Genomic DNA, 24,185 nt, shown 5'->3' on the forward strand with positions numbered 1-24,185 from the left:
TCCTCTGCCTTTATCTGTTGGTAGTACTTAAACACAGCTCTGATGCTGAACAGAAGGTACATGAAACTCTCCCTCCCTTATCAGCCTTTTGTCTCTAAAGAAAACAGAGCACACTTCACCCCAGAACCTTTTGCGATTTGTGAGATCATAGACTGAGGCAGAATTACCTTTAAATATTGTTTAGCAGCTCTCTCTACACCCCTTTATCGAGCCACCAGCCCCATCTGACTTGCAGATGTCTCATCAGCGGGAGCCCCCTGCCTCACATGAAAGTGGGCTCCCTATTTGGAAAGGTATCTGCCAAGAGAGAAGGCAGGAAAAATGAACAGTCATCAGAGTCATGGACATATTAAATGCTTTATTTGCTCAGTAGGGAGAGCTAGTTTAAGCAAAGGAATAATATGAGCAAAGCTTTACTTCTAGAAAGTAAATTTGGTCGTTATATAGAAGATAAGATGGTGGCAGATTGGATCAGGAGACAGAGAAACCACATAAAATTACCGCAGAGCATCTAGCAGTGGGGTACTGAGGGCCTCAGTGTTGCTGAAGGAAGCATTGAACTCCTGGTTTATAACTTTGATGGAACGTTCATCGTGGTCATCGCAGCAGCTTATTTCAAAATATAAATGCCTGGGGAATTCCTTGGAGGTCCAGTGGTTAGGACTCTGCTTCTACTGCAGGGGTACAAAACCGAGATCTGCTGAAATAATAGTAGCAATGCTTACTGAGCACTTAAGTTGTGCCAGGCTCCTTACTTGTAATAACTCTCTGAGATACATGTTGTTTTGCACCCAGTTCACAGATGAGGAAACTAAGCACAGAGAAGTCAAGTCAGTGACCCCAGGTCACAAAATGAGTCCGTTGGAGGGCCAGGATCAGTACAGGCTGAGAAAGGATTAAAAAGCTGGGTGAATTGTTCTGTTACTTGCTTTGAAAATAGTATGAAATTAAATGAATTAGCTTTTCCTCAAAGATAAGATTTTTTTAAAAATCTGTAGAACTTGAAAGGCACACTCAGGATTTTTTTTTTTTTTAAAGTATGTGCTTATAATTGTTAAATTGCAGGAAACATGATTTATTTAAATATTATTTTCTTTTGCTTCCTGAGCCAGCCCAGCATGCTTTTCCTGGCTTTTTGTTTTTCCTGCTGCTACCAGCGGAAGACCAGAAATATGATATCATTTGATACCCCCATCTCAGTACCCTCACCATCACACTACTGTCGCTGAACTAATAAAAGAATGAAATAAAATATCTGTAATTCAGAAATTCCTTTACTGACAAAAACAAAAACCAAAAACTAGTTTTCAACCATGCCTATGATACCCATTCATAACAGAAACATTTAAAATTTCTTAAAAAGAAAAATAAAAATCACCCACACCATCCAAAGGTAATAATGTTGGCATTCTTCTAGAAGCCTTCTTTTAATACTGGTTTTATATGTTTATTTCATTGAAGATAAAAGCTAGAAATATTAATAGGGTTTATATTCATATATTTAAGGTTTAGATTACTCACTGATCTAAAACCACAATGAGATATCACCTCACACTTGTCAGAATGGTACTCATCAAAAAGAACAAAAGTAACAAATGTTGGTGAGAATGTGGAGAAAAGGGAACCCTCATGCACAGCTGGTGGGAATGTAAATTAGTGCAGCCACTACGGAAAACAGTATGGAGGTTTCCCAAAACCTAAAAATAGAATTACTATATAACCCAGCAATTCTACTCCTGGATATATATCTGGGGAAAAAAACAACAACACTAATTCAAAATGTACATGTTCACAGCAGGGTTATTTATAATTGCCAAGTTATGGAAATAACATAAGTACTCATCAACAGGTGAATGGATAAAGAAGATGTAGTATGTGCACACACACACACACACACACACACACACTGGAATACTACTCAGCTATAAAAAAGAACACACTTTTGCCACTTGCAGTAATATGGGTGAACTTTGAAGGCATTATGATAAGTGAAATGTCAGAGAAAGACAAATACTGTATGATATAACATATGTGGAATCTAAAAAATACAACAAGCTAGTGAGTATAACAAAAAAGAACCAGATTCACAGATACAGAGAACAAACTGGTGGTTACCAGTGAAGAGGAGGGAGAGGGGGCACATGGGGTGGGAGAGTCAGAGGTACAAATTACTCGGTGTAAGATCGACTGCAAAGATGTTTGTACAGCACAGGGAGTGTGGCCAGTATTTTGTAGTAATTGTAGATGGAGCTTACTTAACCTTTAAAAATTGTGTTTTTAAAGAAGTGTGATCTGTTCCAGTTCTGTCCTTTGGTCCCCAGTTCTGTGACAATTTTCCTTACTGAAACTTCCCTGGTGAGTTACTAGACTGTGGCTGGGGTTCCTTAGGGCCTTTCTAATTGCATACAGCACCCAGATATCCTGGGAAACTTGTTATAGGAAAGGCAGGGAATAAATTGAAGTACACAGTGATGTATGCTACCTGCATAGCTGATTTCACGGCTCTTCCTGTTTTAAAACGGTGACATCTTACTATGAAAAAAATTTTTTTGAGAACTTTATGTTCTTTGTGTTGCTATGAATGTCTTTGAGCAATGTTTGTTGAACATTTGTTTTGCACACGATACTTACTGAAGTCATTCCTGCTAAGAGCATCAATCCAGGGGCACTTTTCAACCCACATTTTAGTTTCCCTGTCTGCTACATTTGTTACCTTGATTCCTTCCAGAACTTCACTCTTCCTCTGGCTTCAGGATATCGCACTCTTGTGGTTTTCCTTCTCCCTTTTTGCCTGCTCCTTCTCAGTCCTCTCTCCTCCTCTGAATGTTGAGTCCTCCAGAGTTTGACTTTGGCCGCTTGCTCTACTTACTCTACTCACTTTTCCTAAGACAGTATCTGAACAACAGCAACAAAAAACTCAAGTGTTTTTCTTAACTTCCACCTCTCATTCCCCATGATTAAATGATTTATGAAATTTTATGTTTTCTACCTCCTTACTAGATGTCAAAATGATTGATCCTATTGATTTTCTCCTATCACTACCTAATTTTTAGTAGTTTCATTATGAATTCATTTTCACAAAGGGCTATCTTTCCTAAAGATAGGAACACTCTGCATTCCACAGAGTGTTGTGGTGTTCCACAAGATGTTAAATAGTATTCTATTGATGCAAAAAATCAGGGCTCCATGGCCAAGTAAGTTTGAGGAATGCTGCATACCACCATTCTCACCTTGGCAATTCAAAACAAACATGAAGCACTAAGAAATTCTGCTGAAAAGTACTTTGCTTAACTTAGCATTTCTAGTAGACTTTTCCTACTTTTTGGGGTGGTAGTTTAGTCACTAAGTCTTGTTGCAACCCCATGGACTGTAGCCTGCCGGGCTTTTCTGTCCATGGGATTTCTCAGGCAAGAGTACTAGAGTGGCTTGCCAATTCCTGCTCCAGGGAATCTTCCTGACCCAGGAATCAAATCCAAATGTCTGCATTGCAGGCAAATTCTTTACTGCTGAATTTAAAGAATTCTTTAATATCTTCCTTGTATCACATAGTTTGGGACATGCTTTGGTAGGATACAAGGTAAGGCACAAACTCATTTTTCTCCCAAGTAGTCAGTTTTCCTTTTCAATGAATTATCTCTCCCTTTCTTCTTGCTTATATGGCTTTCTTTAACATATATTAAATTCCTAAATATCTGAGGTCCACCTTAGAGCTGACTTTTAGCTTATTATTTTGAGATAAGAATTGATGCTTTTGAACTGTGGTGTTGGAGAAGACTCTTGAGAGTCCCTTGGACTGCAAGGAGATCCAACCAGGGCATTCTGAAGGAGATCAGCCCTGGGATTTCTTTGGAAGGAATGATGCTAAAGCTGAAACTCCAGTACTTTGGCCACCTCATGCGAAGAGTTGACTCATTGGAAAAGACTCTGATGCTGGGAGGGATTGTGGGCAGGAGCAGGGGATGACAGAGGATGAGATGGCTGGATGGCATCACTGACTTGATGGACTGAGTGTCCCGTGAGTCTGATTGAACTCCGGGAGTTGGTGATGGACAGGGAGGCCTGGTGTGCTGTGATTCATGGGGTCGCAAAGAGTTGGACACGACTGAGCAACTGAACTGAACTGAAGGCATCTGTCAGTTTTTTTTGAAGGAAGCCCATTTGAGTGTAGAATAAATCATCTTTAATCACTACAGACATGACCCAGTATATCTGAGTTATCAAATGTGAGCTTTCCAGCAATAAAGCTGAGGCCAAGTGAGTCATCAATCATGAAGTCTATTGAGGAAATTTTTGACTTGGGTAAGAAGTCAGACTTGAAGGGATATTCAACTTTTTTTGGTAATTAGCTACATCATCAGCAGTCTCAATGGGCAAGGGCTGTATTCCCCCCACCGTCCTTTCCAATTAACAAGAGTGGTATTTAGCAACCTAGGGTTAAAGACTCAATTTTGAATCAGACACACTTGGAAATTTGTCCACACGTATTTTCCTTTATAATATTCTGGCTTTGTGAAACAATTTTGTAAAATTACACCCAAGATTACACTTAAGATTATGAAATTAATCACATTTCACCTTCAGTTGCAGTTTTTTAATTAATCTAATTCTCATAGCCTGGAACTAGCAGTAATCATGTGAATTTCTTCTTCACATGATTGTGGGGCTAATACTTTTCTGTTTTTCTGTTTAAAATATCAGATGGGTTAGCCCACATTCTGGACACCTAGAACCCACAGTTCAGATACTTAAATGATGCTAAAGTCCCTTTCAGTTGAATAATCCAGTACACAGAAGACCTTTCCCATTTTCTTGGGGGATGAAGAAAGTTAACAAACAGCAAACCAAAACATATTTATATACTTGAAAGAATGTCTGGGTGGAGAAATTCTACTGTGTTACTAGTGGTTATAGATGGATGATACGATTTTTCCATGGACTTGCTCCCCTGCGATGTGGTTTCTGGTTGGGTTCAGCTAATAAGAGAGATAGGGAGGAGGGTGAGGCTAGGGTTTTGATTTCCCTGGCCGCTTGTTGGCAGGATTGCCGAGTCCCTCCACTGAAGGACATGGCTCCTCACCAGAAGGGCTTCTCCACGTGACTCTTTCCTGAGTTCTGGTGACCACTACCTCCCTTTGCCCCTTGAGCCTCACTGTTTCTAGCTCCGTCCCAATCCCTCGTGATTTCCCTTGACACGTGCTGAAGGTAGTAGTCATCGCTGACCAAACCGTTCACTGGCAGCATTAGGATCTAGGTGCTCACTTAAGTGCTGGTTACTGTCAGTTACCACGGAGCTAAATGGCTGTGCACTTACATCTTGTTTTTCTCTTAGATCCTAGAGTTGAAGACTGGCTCCTTATGTCCTCACCTCTGCCACAAACCATCATCCTAGGATTCTATATCTATTTTGTCACATCCCTGGGACCAAAGCTCATGGAGAATCGAAAGCCTTTTGAACTCAAGAAAGTGATGATAACATACAATTTTTCCATAGTACTCTTTTCTGTGTATATGTTTTATGAGGCAAGTATCTTCAGTATTCCTAATGGGAGAATTTTACCTGAGTCTTTATGTTCGTCGGTCATGAGGTTTCCTGATATGACTTTAAGGGTAACTCTCCAAGATTTAAGAAATTTCAGAAACTTAGCTCAATAGAGCAGATATTTGCACCTCTCCCCCAAAATATTGTTTTCTATAGACCAGATATTGAACTCCTTAAAGGATCTTGGTATAGTCTACCTCGCAGATAGTGAGAATTAACATTAAGTCCAGGGACTCACACGCAGTTAACCATAAAAGATGATTGAATCCATAAATGTTCAACTTTAAGGAAACTCATAGTTGGAGAAATTAGATACACCCAAGACAGTGTATTGCCTGGAAAACTCCATGGATAGAGGAGCCTGGCAGGCTCCAGTCCATGGGGTCACAAAAGAGGCAGACACGACTTAGTGACTAAACAACAACAACAAAGATAGTGTAGCTCCAAGTGGAGGACTGATATTTGAGTCCAGGTCTGTCTGACATCGGAGCTCATTCTGACTCTAATGAGTTGTCATCATCGTGGTAGGAATTTGGGGTTCAGAATGTATACACACCCTGATGACCTGTTAGGTGGTAGACTGTTTTGGTTTAGCTGGGTTTTGTGGGGAACAGAGAACTTAGACTTGTACAAGGCAATAGGTGAGGGAAGCTGTCCCTTACCTGTCAATAAGAGAGGTGGAGAATTTCCAGGACCACAAGCAGACTCCTTAACTGTCAATAAGAGAGGTGGAGAATTTCCAGGACCACAAGTAGACTCATGAATTCCCTCTCTCTCCCTTCTGCTGATTATAAATCTCATCTACGCTCCCTTCTCTGCTTTTCTGGGATTCCTTGCTTCTCTTTGAATGCTGGCTGGCTTCCTCACCTTCTGCTCCTTATCCACTTCCTCTGCAGCACAGCCTGTGCTTCCCCATTACCAGGACCCAGGAGGACCTCGCATGGCCTCTCCAGCCTCTCCAGACCTCATGGCCTCTGCACATGCATCTCTCCAGCCTGATTCTTGCTGTGGATTCACCTGACTAGCTCACCTTAAATCTGCTCTTGCGTCATTTCTCACAGGCCTTCCTGAAGTCCAAACTTACTTTGCTGCCTTCTACTTTATTTCCAGACTTAACTCACAGGTCACCTTACTGTCCTTTCTGGAGCATAAGCAACTGAAGGGAGGGAGTAATGGAATAGATCTGGGGGTGGCAGGGGCGGGGGGAGGCAGAAAAATACATGCTTTTGGCAAGTTATCAGAGATAGAATATAACCTACTATAGGACAGACCCAGAAGTACTAAGAACAGACCTGCAAGCCAGGAGACCAGGAACTAGTTAGTCCCAGTTACACTACTAACGAGCTACCTGATTTTGAACTAATCATTCAACTTCTGTGGGCCTCAGTTCTCTCATTATATAGAGTCAGGATTGACCTTGTCTCTCAGATCCCTTTATGCTCTGGTATCTAATTGTGTCATTGAATGTGGTGTCTCCAAATATATTTCTCTGGAAGGAATCCAAGTATAACCAGTAAGTTTTGGTTTCAGCTTTAGAAATTACAACATAAAAGGTCTGAGAATGTCTGAATCTGAGAGTTTCTATGCCCTGTTAACCAGAAATACCTGAGTAACTTATATGCCGGTTTGGAGATTTATTACCTACCAAATAGAAATGATTACTCTTCCTTTGTGAAAGCCTAAAATATAGACATATATGTCAAAAGCTCTGCAAACTTTTGTAATGTTCTTAAACTTAATATCAGGAAAGCGTTGAGTTCTGCTTTCTGTTTAATCAAAGGTTTTTGACCGCTGAGCAGTGTGTCAGTTCCAGGACACATTCACACGTGGTTTATTGGGTGGAGCACAATTGCATTTGGTCTGCATCCTCCACTAAGGATGTTAGGGCAAATATACACAAGGAGAAAGGAAGTACATCAGACTAAAGGAACTCACATGCCTCATTTTATAGTGATGGCTTGAATGTGCTAGTTACTTGGCAAAAGTTGAGTAATAAAGAGAGACCAGCAAAGGCCCCACAGATGGTCACATCACAGAGCTTCTCCTATTCATCGCAGTGCTTGTTTGGAGTAGGGAATCAGTCAACCTCATCTAAATGAATGGAGTTAGCCTGTTACCTCAATCAGTCAGAAGTGAGTCTGAGTATGAGAGTATGAAGACTCTCACTGACAGATCAGGACTTTGTAAAACAGATTTAACTATTTCTGTACTTTCCTTTGTTCCTTCCTTTGAGAAAATTTATTGACTTGTCTTTGTAAGATATTTTTCTCATCCATGAAATATGTCTTTATGCTTTTCTGAATCTTAATTTTTAAGATTTCATAATTTACCAAGTTGATGGTGTTGATATTACAAGTCAAGCTTGGAGCTAGTTATCAAAAAAGGATAGTGTTTTTAAATACTATGGTCTAAGTGGTTTTTCTTTCTCCTTCATTTCTTTTCACCATTAAAATGTTATTCTGATTATGCCTCCTAAACTTTTGCCTATAGAAGTTAACTTACTGTAAAGTTGTCATTTCAGCTTTAATAGTAATTAAAAGTACAGACTTAAAATGTAATGGAATAGAAAATGGTATAATCCTTATGCTGGGAAGGAAGACATCTTTCTTAGGGAAGATGCTGGCTTTTGTGAGAACAGGATGCCAGAGAAGAAACTGGTCATATTGTCAGAGCCCTAACTTAAGCCAACCATTTAATATAGATATTAATTTAAAATTAGAGCCCTTAGCTTTTCATTTTCAGATGCTGTTTTAAAAGAAGAACTTCCTACCACTAGACCAAAAGAATATCAATGTAATCTTTGAATTATGGTCCAGACTTAACAATAGGCCTTTTCTTCTCACCACTGGCCTAAAGTCACTTCGTGGGTGTGTTGGAATTAAAGCTTGCCAGACTGTATTCTCTGGTTAATATTTTTGTCCCTTACTTGTTATGTGAATTCAAAGCAAAACTAATATGTGAGTCTTGTGTTTGGTCTGTCTTGATTTAAAAGCCATGGACTATCACTTCCTATTACATCCACTAACTGAAACAAGAAAAATCTAGTTGTTATAGACATTGGATGAGTACACTGAGAAGGTTGGTTTGCTCATTTATTTGTTGACTAATTGCAAAGATTTGAAATGATCAAAAAAGGCTGATTTCAGACTCAGTCACCCCTTTGAGACTACACAAACATATGCTCAGGCACATAGAGATGTACATAAATAAAGTCAAATACTTACCAGTGTTTGCTGTTTAAACAAAACATTCCTGGTATTTTGTTCTCCAGTTTATTAGAATAATCATTCCAAGAAATAGTCATTTTAATTAGCACACAGTTTATATAAATGTGACTTTACAGCTTTTAAAACTCTTGATGCTTTGATATGAAGTGAGTTCCTGGTTTGTAGTTGTTCTAGTCCACCTTTCCCTCTGCACTGACTGCTGAGTTAGCTGAAAATGTAATGAGGAGACACGGTCAAAACTACCTTTGTTGTAGCTGTTGAGCAAGTACTTTTCTTCTGTAATATGCATGTGCTCTCTTACAGTTTATAATGTCTGGCTGGGGTACAGGCTATTCGTTTCGATGTGATATCGTTGACTATTCACAGTCGCCTACAGCACTGAGGGTAAGTTTCTTTTCAGAAAAAACTCTAAAGCAGTGTTAAAACTTTGTGGACTCTATTTTTAAATACTGAATGTGAAATCAGAAGGAGTAAATGACTCAATTATCACATATGTGTTGAGTGAAAAAAGCTAAAAATTACAAGAAAAAAAATCAAATTCAGGTGTGGGGTTTTCTGTAAAATGCAAATTGGTGCTTTTCTTTTTGAATTTCTTGGATTTAAAAGTAAATTTGTACCTGGTTCCTCAAAAATGGAATTACCATATGATTCAACAATTCTACTTCTGGGTGTATACCTAGATGAATTGAAAGCAAGGATTCAAATGACACACATACGTATGTGAAATAGATAACTAGTGGGAAGTTGTTGTGTAGGCCAGGGAGCTCAGCTCGGTACTCTGTGAAGCCTCAGATGGCTGGGATGAGGGTGTGGTGAGAGGGAGGTCCAAGAGAGAAAAGATACACATATACACATAGCTGACTGACTTCATTGTACAGCAGAAACTAACACAACATTGTGAAGCAATTATACTCCAATTTTAAAAAAAGATATTTGTACACCAGCGTTCACAGCATTCTTCACATTAGCCTAAAGACGGAAGTCAACATACATGTCCATCAACAGATGAATGGATAAACTGGTATATACATACAATGGAATATTTTTCAGCCTTAACAGGAAGGAAATTCTGACACCTGATACAATGTGATTGAGCCTTGAGGACATTATGCTAAGTGAAATAATCTAGGCACAAAGGGACAAGAAATATTGTACGATTCTGTTTTATGAGGTACACAGAGTAGTCAAATTCAGAAACAGGAAGTAAAATGGTAGTTGTTGGTGGCTGGATTCCCAGGTGGGGACTTACTGTTTAATGGGTACAGAGTCAGTCCTGTGAGAGGAAGAGCTTTATGGATAGTTGTACAAGAACATGAAGGTACTTAATGCCACCAAGCTATACACTTTAAAATGGCTGAGATGGTAAATTTTATGTAATGTAAATTTTGCCAAAATTAGAAAATATAAAGTTCTTTCCTATGTTAAAAAAAATAATGAAATCCTTTCTATGTGTGTTTCTGCAGATGGTACGCACCTGCTGGCTTTATTACTTCTCCAAATTTATTGAGCTATTAGATACTGTGAGTATATCGTCACCACATTTGGTAAATGTTTGATGTTTCAATGAAAGTGACAAACTGTGAGGGTTCAGTTGTCCGATAACTTTGGTTATCTCTCTTCCTCAGGCAGACTCCTATTATCTATTATTTTTTATTATCATTTTAGAGAATAGATAGCATTAACTTATTTTTCAGTCTTTTGCAAATGCCAAAAGATTTTTTTGTGTATCTACCATCTGGTTAAGATAAGAATGTAACTGTCACATATACTACAAAACTGAGCATCTTTATCTAGATGGATGACGGTTGTTCTGTGAAGTAAGTTCAGGAAGCAAAGAACAGAGAATATGTTACCTCTGACTCTTTATATCAAAGCCGTGTGTCATCCACACTCCTTTAACAGGACAAATGCTTCAAAATTCATAAAGTCACACTAGAATGTTGTTATTTCTGGGATATCAGTAATTTTGGTAATATCAAAACTATATCCAGCTGCCTTTTTGAAGTCTGTCTTATTGGGTCTTCTCCCTTCCTGAGGATCAACTCTGAGTGGCTCCTGCGAAAAGCAAGTGCCATGGATTAGGATCCATGATGAGAGGAGAAAACCTTGTACCTTTGTTCCCAGAAACAACAGAAAGCTGGCTATTATTGTATCTTTGTGGCATGTGGACCTTATTTATCTGTAATCCATTCTGGCCTAAGACTGCCAAGTGTGTTTTCTTCAGAATATATTCCACTACATCTCTAGTAGCAAATCTAAACATGCTTTACCTTCTCAGCTGGCTACACATAATATTAGAATTATTGATGTGTGTGTTAGTCGCTCAGTTGTGTCCGACACTTTGTGACCCCATGGACTGTAGTTCAGCAGGCTCCTCTGTTCATGGAATTCTCCAGGCAGGAATACTGGGGTGGGTTACCATTCCCTTCTCCAGGGGATCTTCCCCACCCAGGAATCAAACCCTATTTCCCCCATTGCAGGCAGATTCTTTACTGTCGAGCCACCAGGGAAGCCCTGAATTATTGATAGAAAGCAGAACTTAGTAAGCATAGAATCCAGGGGTTCTCAAATTTTAGCATGCATTAGAATCACCTGGCTGGGCTTCCCAGGTAGTCCTAGTGGTAAAGAATCCACCAGCCAATGCAGGAGATCAGAGATGTGGGTTTTGATCCCTGCATGGGGAAAATCCTCTGGAGGAGGGAATGGCAACCCACTCCAGTATTCTTGCCTGGTAAATTCCACAGACGGAGATGCCTGGTGGGCTACAGTCCATGGGGTCGCAAAGAGTTGGGCACGACTGCGCATGTACGCATGCACGCAATCACCTGGAGAACTCATTAAAAACACACATGCTTCAACCCCACCCTCAGAATTTCTGATTCAGTGGGTCTTAGATGGAGCTTAAGAGTTTGCATTTCTATCAAGTTCTCAAGTGAAGTTATTGCTGTTGGTCCAGGGTCCACACTTTAAGAACCCCCACTGTCGTCCATTGGTTCTCAACCCTATGGCACTATAGACCTAATTGCCTTAGAAAACAAAAAGGTGGGCCCCACCCCTAGAGATTTGGTGTCAAGATGGTCTGGAGTTAGAGACCAGGCACGGTTATTTAAAAACAAAAGACAAACCTTCTTGGACCTTGTAATATGCAGACAGAGTTGAGAACCATTGATCTAGCCCAGAGGACTTAATCTGAAAAGAAATGGAAGCCAGAAAGTTATAAGGCTTACCCAGAGAAATGCTGCTACGGTCTGGGACTAGGACCCCAGATTGCAAATGTATGGCTTTTTCTGTTGCACTGTGTTGCCTTCCTCTACGTGCATAAGCAAATGTGCTTTGACATCATTGTTCCTGCTTTGCATGTTCTCAGTTTCAGCTTCCATAGGAAACTGTTGCTTCTCTGTGTCCTTCCCTGAACCACATTTCTCAAATACTCTTAGGGATACTTTTGTTTCTGCCAGTCTGTTTAGTCCTATACTTAGAAGTCTAACTTAGCTCTGGTTTTCTGCATTTTGAATATTTTTGAACATTTAATTCTGCTTTTGAATATTTTTTTGAGAAGAAAAAAACCCCGTCCCCCTGCCCCCAGCTTTCTTATTCTACCTCTTTGTTTATTATAGAAATTATAGAGTTTCTGACTAGATACGTTCAACCTGGATGAGGGCTTTAACACCCTTCTCACTTTTCCTAAGCTGCTTTGCTTTTGTTTCCACCTTACTTCCCTAATTAATTCTTCAAGTGTTTCCCTCTTCATCTTTCTTTAATAATAATTTGCTAACTTCTGATTTGCTGCAAGTCTTCTTTCAATTTGCTTGATCCTTTATCTAAATTGGTAGAATATGTTAGGGAGCAGTATAGAATTTCAGTCCTAGGACTTCAAAGTCTGCTTTTCCATATATTTCAAAGTCTGCATGGGTGTTGTTGTTGTTGTTTTTAATTTGAACCAGTAACATTTTTTCAATAATTTTTGGTCATATCCTTCACTTTATATCTTTGATTTTTAAACACGGCATTCAGTATCTTTTCACCTTTTTATTGATTCTTCCATGACTAGGCATCACACCTAAGTTCTCTCGTACTAATTATCTTTTGAGTTGCCTCTTAGAGAATCAGCTGCTTCTGTAGATTCTAGAAGGCAACTCTTTCAAAGCACATTACAATATGGAATAGTAATAGTTTGCACTTGGCCAATATTTTGTAACATTAGAAAATTATTGCATGATTTTATATGAACTTGATTTTCTTTAAATTATTTCAGATCTTTTTTATTCTGCGTAAGAAAAATAGTCAAGTGACTTTCCTGCATGTCTTCCATCATACCATCATGCCATGGACCTGGTGGTTTGGAGTCAAATTTGCTGCAGGTAGCCAAGGGAGAGTTGGGATTATGTGCTATAATTGGTTACATTTCTGTATGCTCTAAGCATAAATTCTATCTTTAAGTGTGATTTAAAAGAATCCTAAAACATCAAAGAATCACTTTGATCAAACTTCTGACTTTCATTAATTATCTGAAACATAAACACAGGACTTCTAAGTAGATCTTCCCCCACTCCCCAATACTCTTTAATATGTATGACCTTTGGGTATAGTCTTCTACTCATCCTTTAGTTGTTTTGCTTGGATCTTATTCTTTTCCTATATAATTCTATACATATTTTAAAATAAGTAATAAATGATAAAATGGTAAAATCCTTCATTTTATAGAAATATAGTTAGATAACTATTGCTTATATGTTTCCAGGAAGTTAGAATGCTTATCTCAAGTTCCGTGTCTTCTTTGCTTTCAAATTTCCAAAAGCTGATACACCAACAACTCTTTAAAGATGTGTCAGATTACAACTATCCCACCTTCCCTAAACATCCTACCATATTAAAGGATGCTCTGATTGTTTTTTAAGGTCAAAAATAGTTTAACTCAAAAGCTTGGCAAACAGATTCTTTAGTTGGTTTTGATTTTAGGCTTCTGAACATCTAGAATATGAGAGAACAGGAAGGTAAGTAATTTTACCTATCATAAAGTTTTCAATAAGTGATTTCCTCAAGGTTATAGTCTTATTAGCAAAAGTTGTCTGGGGGATTTATTTGTTCTAGTTTCTTCAATTTAAGAAGTCTTCCTGTAGGCTTGCAGCCCATTCTAGGCAAAGCTTTAACATTTCTATGGACAGCTCACCTCTATTGGGCATTCTGACTTTGTAAGACTAAAGGAAAGAGAAACTACAATTGAGGAACTCTTGTTTGAGTTTTAGACTCTCTAGACATGGGGAGGAGGGTCGGGGGTGGAAATCTGCATGTCTCAGAGCATGAAGGGACATAGATAAGCCAGTGGCTAGAATAGGATGCCAGAACCTAGGGGAGCTGGAAGGGCTGGCCCTACTTTGGCCCAAGGGCATCAGATTTTCCAGTATGTAAAGTAGCTCCTTGCCAAAAATCGGCATTTATCTGTTGAAGATTTTTTTTTTTTAAAGGAAATGTAGTTGTTTTTCTTATAATGTATATATGTGAATTTAAAAATTTAACCCACATTATAACAAGATGGTCTCATCTGTGTCCATTTCACAAATCGAAGGTAGTTACATTATTTAATCTCCATTATTTTACTTTGCTTTCCATGCTTTTGTTTTCTCTTGCACGTATATTGCGCCTCTCAGTTCTTTTTACAGTGATATTTCTCGACACTATTTCTTTTAGCAGAAATTAGAAAATACCTAAACATCCAGTGATCTAGTGGTTGTGATGTCTTGTGTTTATAATTGTGAAATGCAAATGATTTTGAGAGACATGAGAGACATGTAGCTCCAACTCCTGTTAAGCAGCTTGGCTCCTAAATTTATCAGAAATAGGTGACTATTCTTACTATTCTATTTTTAAAGTATGCTAGACAAGGTGTTTTCACACTCTTCAGTTCAGTTCAGTTCAGTTCAGTTGCTCAGTCGTGTCCGACTCTTTGCGATCCCATGAATCGCAGCACGCCAGGCCTCCCTGCCCATCACCAACTCCCAGAGTTTACCCAAACTCATGTGCATCGAGTCGGTGATGCCATCTAGCCATTTCATCCTCTGTCGTCCCCTTCTCCTCCTGCCCCCAATCCCTCCCAGCATCAGGGTCTTTTCCAATGAGTCAACTCTTCGCATGAGGTAGCCAAAGTACTGGAGTTTCGGCCTCAGCAGCAGTCCTTCCAATGAACACCCAGGACTGGTCTCCTTTAGGATGGACTGCTTGGATCTCCTTGCATTCCAAGGGACTCGCAAGAGTCTTATCCAGCACCATAGTTCCAAAGCATCGATTCTTCAGTGCTCAGCTTTCTTCACAGTCCAACTCTCACATCCAAACATGACCACTGGAAAAATCATAGCCTTAACTAGATGAACCTTTGTTGGCAAAGTAATATCTCTGCTTTTTAATATGCTATCTAAGTTGGTCATAACTTTTCTTCGAAGGAGTAAGCATCTTTTAATTTCATGGCTGCAATCACAGAACTTATTTATTCAGATATCTTTCAAAAGACCAGATTATTCTAATCCAACACTGAAGAATAAATATAAATTAAAAATAAATAGGAAGACAGTACCCCCAAATACAGTAATTAAGAGATACTGACACAAGGGGTCTCCCTTTCCTTCTTTATCCATCTCTGTATTTTCTAAATTTTCTTGTTTGAATATCTGTTGATTCTATAGTGGACTAGGAAACACTTGAACAGCATACCTGATATCTGTTCAGTGACAAATACAGCAACAAGAGCAAGGGTGTTTCCAGAAATGTGGTGTGGTGTTGGTTTTCATTCCTAGAATAAAACTGTCCAGCTTTATCTGTCCTTTCAAAAACCAGAGCACAGCTGATCTCTATCTAGTATTTAATTTCCTGTTTGCCTATTGTACTCCTCCCTGGGATAATAGCAATCCAGCTTTTCTTTTGAATGTGATGAAAATATTTCTGTGGCAGGTTTTTATATTAATTATGTATATACTCCCTTTCAGAGATATGGAGAACTGTGATAATTACCCAGGTGGTTCCTTTATATTTTTTCCAAACCAAAGAAGTAAAATATGATGGTACTAATTATAATTCATTCTTTGCAGAACTATTGTAAAGAAGAAAGCAAGCTTACAAAGTACATTATAAGAAAAGTCTTCCAAAGGAGATATGAGAAGTATTACTAATTAAAATGTGATTGTTCTGTGAACAAACATTAAAGTAACTCACCAGAAAACAATCACTACTAGAGAAAATAAGCAAGCTAATTTGATTTGATAGCTTATTTTAATCAGTAACCCTAACTATAAACACTCTTAGCTACACTATGGCCGTGTTAAATTCCTGTCCATAGGAGCCTCATTTTAGGACATTCAAATGGTGAAAGTTTCTGAATGGAAAATAGAATTCTTCTACCAAAAAATGGAAGAGGTGTCTTAGTGAGAAAGGCTCAGTCTGATTCATTATCAAGCATGAAATAGATTTCCTGTGTATCTGTAATTGTGAGACAATGGATTTGAAAGGTAGCTGGCTTGTCCCCATTTACGTAGCTTAACTCATAAACTATTCTATTTTTAAATTACCCTAGAAAAGGTGTTTTTACACCACACTAATTTATTTATTTATGTTTCTTTTGGGAAAAAGCCTAATCCAAATGTAAATAATAGAAGCTGGAAGTTTGTTAATAAGTTTCATTAGTTCAGTTTCTTCTTACTTGAAATTTGTGATAATGAAAGGATTAGCTGAAATTTGATTTATTCTATTCAGGAGAGGAAAGTTTATGAAATATAGTATAGCATGAAAAAGACTTTTTTCATATTTAAATATGAAATTTTAAAATATTTATTTTAAAACTGCTTAATTACTTTTAAGTAGTTTTAAATATTATTTAAAACAGGTTATTTTAAGGAGTACTTTGGCAATGGTAACATTTAGAAGTATCTAGCACTGGTGCAATTATGGATGATTTTTTTAAAAGTAATTATTTCTGCTATGAAGCAGTTTTATGACATTTGTCCCTAGAAGATTGTAGTCAAAGTAATACATTTCAGTTTTGCTTTAAACTTTCTATAAATCACAGTGTTCATGAATTCAGTCCTTTGTCTAATGTAATTAGGCAAATTTGTGAGATTTTGTTTTATTTCTGAAATCAAAGAATATTAGAGTAAGTAAAGTAGAATATTTTTAGAAAAATTTAAATTCCAAGTCAACATTACTAAACTGAATCAGGCTGTATTAAAGAATGAAGATTCTTCTAAATTGTTCATCTTAGGAAGGAGACACTGGGGAAGAGTTTTGTTTTCTTCCCCCACCATCTACTAATCACTTTGTTTTCCCTTTCCACTGTACTACTGATTCAGTTAGGGTTTCCCTGGTGGCTCAGCTGGTAGAGAATCTGCCTGCAATGTGAGAGACCTCGGTTTGATCCCTGGGTTGGGAAGATCCCCTAGAGAAGGGAAAGGCTACCCCCTCCAGTGTTCTGGGCTAGAGAATTCCATGGACTGTATAGTCCATGGGGTCGCGAAGAGTCAGACATGACTGAGCGACTTTTACTTCATTTCACTGATTCAGTTAAAGACAATTGAAAGAATCTTGGCTTATGTTTACTTCAGGGTCTTCTATCCTAACTTGCCTGGAAAATCCCATGGACGAAGGAGCCTAGTATGCTACAGTCCATGGGATCGCTCAGAGTCAGACACGACTGAGCGACTTCCCTTTCACTTTTCATTTTCATGCACTGGAGAAGGAAATGGCAACCCACTCCAGTGTTCTTGCCTGGAGAATCCCAGGGACGGGGGAGCCTGGTGGGCTGCCGTCTATGGGGTCGCACAGAGTCAGACACGACTGAAGCGACTTAGCAGCAGCAGCAGCAGCTTCTATCCTAAATCGAAGGTGATCAGTGGGAGATGTGATAGGATTAGAAGAGGAAACCAAGATAGGAAGGCACAATTAATAATAGTCAAATGGAAACAGCATCAAAATGGTTTAACAATTAATAAATATTTATTTTGGAAAAACGATGATTGATTAAAACAAACTTTACATAGCTTACTTATGAAAGCCAGTGGTTCTACTGCCAAAATTTTGTGGCACTAAAAGTATTGAAAACTATTAAGAGTGAAAAAAAGTTAATTTGATTTTACACAATAATATGTAAGAAATATATATATAGATTCTTAGTGGCTTAATTTGTAATAACTCAAATTGGAAAGAACTCAAACATCTTTTGATTGGAGAGTGGATAAATACGTTGTGATGAATTCATATCAGGTAATACTACACAGCAATAAAAAGACAATTTATGTGGATGCATCTTAAAAACAGTATGTTGATTAAAAGAAGATAGCCACAAAGAATACATCCTGTATTAATTCTAAATTAGTTAACTAATTAATTAACAAAATTAATTAAAAATTAATTCTATTTATATGAAGTTTGTAATAGGCAAAACTAACAGTTGATGATGGAAGTCAGAATAAAAGTTACATTGGAAGGAGTATATTCATTAGAAGGGGCACATGAGAACTTTATGTGGCATCAGAAATGTCTTATATCTTGAATTTGGTGGTGGTAACATATTTTAAAAAATCATCAAGTTATACACTTAAGATTAGTGTACTTTGTGGCTTTATATGTTCATTCTTTCTAAAAATGAATTTGATTACTATTATTTAGCAATATATTATATTTAAAAGGTAATTCCACTTAGTTTGTTAAGGTAAATCCAAATCACAGGAAAATCTTAATGTTAAGATAGAATAAATAAAGTCATGCTAATTTATTTTCCAGGATTTTATTTTATATTTTACAAAATGGATGTAGTATCCAGCTCCCTCTAATTTTATAGATGTTTAATAATAATGATATTTCATATTTATTTTTCTTCCCACTAAAAGAAATATACTAAAAGTTCAGACCAAAATATATCTCATCTTAAGGAACAGTGCCCCTATTTTATGATATTTTTTTTCCAGGTGGTTTGGGAACATTCCATGCCTTTTTAAATACAGCTGTACATGTAGTCATGTATTCCTACTATGGACTGTGTGCATTGGGACCAGACTACCAGAAGTATTTGTGGTGGAAAAAGTATTTGACATCATTACAACTTGTGAGTAGTTAATTTTCTTTAAAAGCAGATATGAAATTAAACTGGGAGTCACTTGACTTCTTTATGAATGAGGATATTAATGAAAGGGCAAAGTTTACAAAAGATAGGAATATAAATTGCCTGGCCTCTAAGGCATCCCAGGTGGCGCAGTGGTAAGGAATCCACCTGCCAATGCAGAAGAGTCAAGAGACACGGGTTCCATCCCTGAGTAGGGAAGATCCTCTGGAGTAGGAAGTGGCAAACCCACTCCAGTATTCTTGCCTGGGAAATCCCATGGACAGAGGAGCCCGGCAGGCTACAGTCCATGGGGTCGCAGAGTCAGACATGACTGAGCACACACACACGCATGGCATACCATCATTCTTTATATCTTCCGTGAACTTTTGTCAGGAACTTTATTGAAAACAAAGTATATTTGGTAGCCAAGAGGCTCAGACAATTAAACTAGCATGTGTATCTTTATACCATCTTTATATTATTTTATGCATTTATATGAGGAGGAAATGGTAGCCCACTGCAATATTCTTGCCTGGAGAATTCCATGGACAGAGGATCCTGGCAGATTACAGTTCACAGGGTTGCAAAGAGTTGGACACAACTGAGCAACTAATACATACACAACATGCATTTATATAAAATAAATATATTTATGATCAAAATAATCTCAAAATTATGGGAACCTCATTAGATATAATAATAAATTAGAAGTTAGAAATTCCATATGCTAGGTCTAAATGACCTTGAGGGAATGTAACTTTCATGAGCCTTCCTGTGTGCCTGCCTGCCTAGTCCTAACATTTACAAGTTTATCTTTCCTCCAGTTAGTAAAGTACTGTGGGAATTAAAGGTGTAGAGTGGCGCTGTAAAATACATGTTGACAAAAGTGACAGCACCCTAAATAACCAAACGGAAGGAAATTATTTTAATTCCTGCTTGGAAATATTACCAAGTTCTGAAAATTATTCACAAGTCCTTTCTTTTTAAGCATTTTATATAAATGGAAAGTAATATATGTTTCTTGTAGAGAAATTAGAACATCTATACTGCATATAGAATTTGTCTTAGGCTTTTTTTTTTCACTTAAGTGTTGTAAAAACTTTTTAATAATATGGAAAAATACTTAAATAGGGAAGATACATGCTGTTTATTATTTTTTCAAATGTGTTGATAATATTTACACAAACATACCTGCATAGAATGCTAAGGATGCTACTTTGACTTTCTAAAGTTTCATTTTCTCATCTGCAAAATGAGAGGAATAATTGTAGCTACCGCACAGAAATGTCTTAAAAGTTCCTTGAGATAATGCAAGGAAAGTTGATGATCATAATAACAAGAATGATGTGAAAATCTTAACTATGGTTAGAATAGATTGTGGGTAATCATTATTTATTTTTATGTGTAGATTTTTACTTTTCCAAAATTTCTACAGAACACATGTTACCTTTTAGTCATGAGAAAAAAGATATCCAAAAAATCTGGACATTAGCCCAGAACATGTAATATGTTCTTTTAAGACTGTGCAGAACGTTCTGGGACACAGAGCCCTTGGTCATATGAGGGGGGTCACCAATGCTCTCTTATTGCTTGAAAATTCTCTGCTATAGTTGGCAGATAGGATGTATTTTTGTCTATGACAGTGGAGGACTGCTGGCAAATATGAAGACTCAGTGATGCTGTGGTTCCAATAAAGTAAATGGGTCTCTAATTAGAATGTTTTTATTCCCCGCCCCACCCCATCCTCAACTGAAATAGCCAGGTTAACAACAGGACGGAATGTTTGAAATCAAGCTGTCATAGAAAAATTAGGCCATAAGGTAGTGGCCCTGAGTGTATTTCTTCAGACAAGACCTCAAGTTGAGACTGACGGTTCTCTTGAGTGTTAAAGCGCTGCTGCGCCGTACTGCATGTGTGAGTGCTCAGTTTTGTCGGACTCTTTACGACCCCATGGACTGCAGCTGTACAGCTCCAGGGAATTTTCATAGCACTCCCTGGAGTTGTGTGCTTTGGCACCACTGAACAATGGTTCCAAATTCCCATCTGCATTTTGACATTGTTCCACCTACTCTCACTCCCATGGAGGCTAGATTGAAAGATAAAATTCCCTGTTCAACAGTAGCCTATATGCGGTTGGAGAGTGTTTAAATATAAGCAGTCAAAGAATGCATTAAATAATTGCTCCATTGTGACTCTTGGGAGCTTAACAGTACTTTCCATTCTTTCATCCGTTAGATCCAGTTTGTTATTATCACCATCCACATGGGCCAGTTCTTTTTCATGGAGGATTGCAAGTACCAGTTTCCAGTCTTTCAGTACATCATTATGAGTTATGGCTGCATCTTCCTGCTGCTCTTTCTCCATTTTTGGTACCGTGCTTACACCAAAGGCCAGAGGCTACCCAAAACTGTGAAACATGGAATCTGCAAAAACAAAGATCACTAAAGTTCAAGCACAACATAAGTCTATGAAAAAGATTGATATCTTGTCTTCCTTGACAATCAAGAGAGATTTCCATGTGCAGTGCATTTTGTATATTTTTCAAAACCAAACGCTTGTATTTTTATGATAAGTTATTGGGGTTGCTGGTATTTGAGAGCCCAAAGCTCCCAGAGAACAGTCTTCTGATAATTAGAGCCTAAAGCAGCCAGTTTTTCAGCTGCTTTTAAATCTAAAGATCTTATTTAGCACATTTTTTAGATTGAAAGAAGGATGTGAAACAGTACAGTAATCTTCAAAGAAACCCAGTATACATGAAAAATATCGTTTGATATTTTGAGCATGGGAAGAGATCCATGCAGTACAGAAGATTCCTTCTGCAGGGTCTGAAAACCTTTAACTATGGGCTCTGGTTTTGTTGCTTGTTGACTATATTCAGAAGACACTGTATTTACTCTAAACTTAAATTCCCATTCTAAAGAGCTAACGTGATTTTGATAAGTTATCATTTAAAATCACTAAGTCATTTTTAATGAATCTCTTAAATAGCCGGCACTAGTTTTGCTTGTAAGACTTCCTCCCAACACTTTTGCTTGGTAAACTGTTTAAAGGTAACAATCCTTTAGGTTAGTACAGGGATGTACTTGATACTAAGGTGGAGTTAATATTTTGAAAACAAGGTGATTTGTTCTGATGGCTTAATGAACACTTTACTGTTACTCTTTTGCACTGAACTTTGCATATTTCTGGGAGGAGGTGAATTTGTCCAAGGAAAAAATACATAGTTGTCTGTAGTATTGATGTAATGTCACTTTCTCATATGATCATGGTTTAAAGGATTATTTTGGTTAAATATATATTGGTTAGATGTGTAAGTGCTCATATCATTAGCACACATTAAATGATTTTATACATAGTTTTCCAGGGGTGGGTGAAGAGTGGCTTGTGAAGCAACTGGAAGCAAATGGTGGCACAGAGACTATCCAGGGAAGACTTGGTGATAGGGGTCTCTCATAAAGAGAGCGAGGGAGAGAGACTGTGTAACAGTTATTATAGATTCACTGCATGGAAAAATGTTTTCCAGAATTATGAATCAATTAACAGCCTAGAATTTTTCTTTTTACATATTTATGAACTATATAATGAAGGACTGCAATGCATTTTGTATAGCTTTCATTCCTTTAAAATTGCTGCTTTCTAAAATTCTCTTGTTTTCACATTTTCTTGGGGAACCCAACTACTGATCAGTAGAGTTTCACCCAAGAAATAGCAATAGTTGGACATTTCTGAATTTTTCCATATCGCTCTTTTACTTGTTATACTTGATTTTGAAGGGTTGCTTATGCTTGTGTCACTGCAAGCAATCGGTGCCCAGTCATTGTGTAACACATAATGATACTTATTGAACAACAAAGCCTGAGTTTCTACCAACTGTACATCCCTAGAGTTAGGTGTCTCCCTCCTAATCCATTCATCTATACCATGGCCTTTTCTCTTCACATTCAGCAGGTTCATAAGTTTATTTGCCTTTAGTGATTTCACTTTCTTACAGTATGAAATGATGAAGGTTGGTAAAAGGAGAGATTACATTTAAAAATAAATAAATAATAACAGGAAAGCAAAGGTAAAAGAAACAGCAGCTCTAATTTATTTCTGTATGAGAGTCTTAGGTCTCCTTAAGTGTTTTCCTGTTTTGGCTCTTCAAATCCAGCCTAAGCTAAAGTGAAGAGGTATGGTAGATGCTGTTACACATATGCACAGTTCCCAAAGACCCCAGTAGGGTAAAGACCAAAAGGAAGCAAAACTAAAAGAAGATAAAACAGGAGAGCTGGGTTCGATCCCTGGTTTGGGAAGATCCCCTGGAGAAGGGAATGGCAACCCACTCCAATATTCTTGCCTGGAGAATCCCATGAGAAGAGCCTGGTGGGCTACAATCCATGGGGTCGCAAAGAGTCGGACACGACTAAATGACTTTCACTCACTTGGTATCTTTGCATACTTTCTGCCTTGTACTGCGCAACCTCCCCTCGTCTTCCTGTAGCCTTTAAAACGACTGAGGTGCCTATGAACTAATAGCAACATGTGATGGAATCACACTGTGCGCTGTATGAATAGGAGTAGAGAGCTAGAATGTTACATGAAAAGAAATCACAGCTGGCAGAGGCAGCCTCCATGTGAAGGAACATCCGCAGATCAGAGTGCCACTGGATGCAGGACTGGGTGGGTATTGTTTTCTTAAATGGCTCTGTGGGTCACAGAAAGTTTCTGTTGGCCTTTCATCCCGCTTTTCAAGACTTCCTTGCCTTTGGGTGTGCTTTGCTTACCTGACAAATAAAAAGGCCAGCTACAAAACCTGGCTTATGATACAAAGCTGAATTCTTTAGAACCTATAGCTACATTATAAATAAATACAAATATAAAATTTTAAATATCTGTGGGACATTGCCTTTTTACAGTCTTAATTGAGCAGGCTGCATTGTTACATAAATTATAAGATTATGAAGTTGCATTTCTTCAATTATCCCTTATTTCTGTTAACTACTTTAAAGACTGGAAAACTCTGTGGAAATTGTCAAAGTTTGGGTCTGATTTTCAGTGTGTGTATTATAATAATAAATTCGTGGTGTTGCATGTCTATGTGTGTATGTTTTTCATTTTGGAATCTTTGTATGTTTGCATGGAAAGATGGTGTTTTAATCTGCATATTCATTTAATCAAATCATTTCACACACTTGTTGTACCCTTGCTATGTTTAGAGCCCTGTGCTGGACACTGAAAGTGAAAGTGAAGTTGCTCAGTCGTGTCCAACTCTTTGCGACCCCATGAACTATAGTCTACCAGGCTCCTCCGTCCATGGGATTTTCCAGGCACGAGTACTGGAGTGGGTTGCCATTTCCTT

The 24,185-nt window shown here is 37.9% G+C and overlaps 1 protein-coding gene across 5 annotated transcripts in view; it reads left to right on the top strand.

Annotated features, from left to right (window-relative positions):
- ELOVL7 (ELOVL fatty acid elongase 7) overlaps positions 1-23,921 on the top strand; it is a 79,180-nt gene extending 55,259 nt beyond the window's left edge. For 3 of the 5 annotated variants that reach the window (XM_025270502.3, XM_006046961.4, XM_044932385.2), the window contains 6 exons: positions 5,330-5,520; positions 9,070-9,150; positions 10,230-10,286; positions 13,022-13,127; positions 18,714-18,850; positions 21,083-23,921. In XM_025270502.3, the coding sequence (XP_025126287.1) occupies positions 5,330-5,520; positions 9,070-9,150; positions 10,230-10,286; positions 13,022-13,127; positions 18,714-18,850; positions 21,083-21,292 (782 nt within the window). In that variant the 3' untranslated portion in view covers positions 21,293-23,921. The remainder of the gene's footprint in view (positions 1-5,329; positions 5,521-9,069; positions 9,151-10,229; positions 10,287-13,021; positions 13,128-18,713; positions 18,851-21,082) is intronic. The other 2 variants (XM_025270503.3, XM_006046963.4) reach the window with 1 other exon arrangement.
- The last annotated feature ends 264 nt before the right edge of the window (positions 23,922-24,185 follow it).

Source organism: Bubalus bubalis, chromosome 19 (assembly GCF_019923935.1).
Source record: "Bubalus bubalis isolate 160015118507 breed Murrah chromosome 19, NDDB_SH_1, whole genome shotgun sequence".
In the NCBI taxonomy this organism is placed as follows: Eukaryota; Metazoa; Chordata; class Mammalia; order Artiodactyla; family Bovidae; genus Bubalus; species Bubalus bubalis.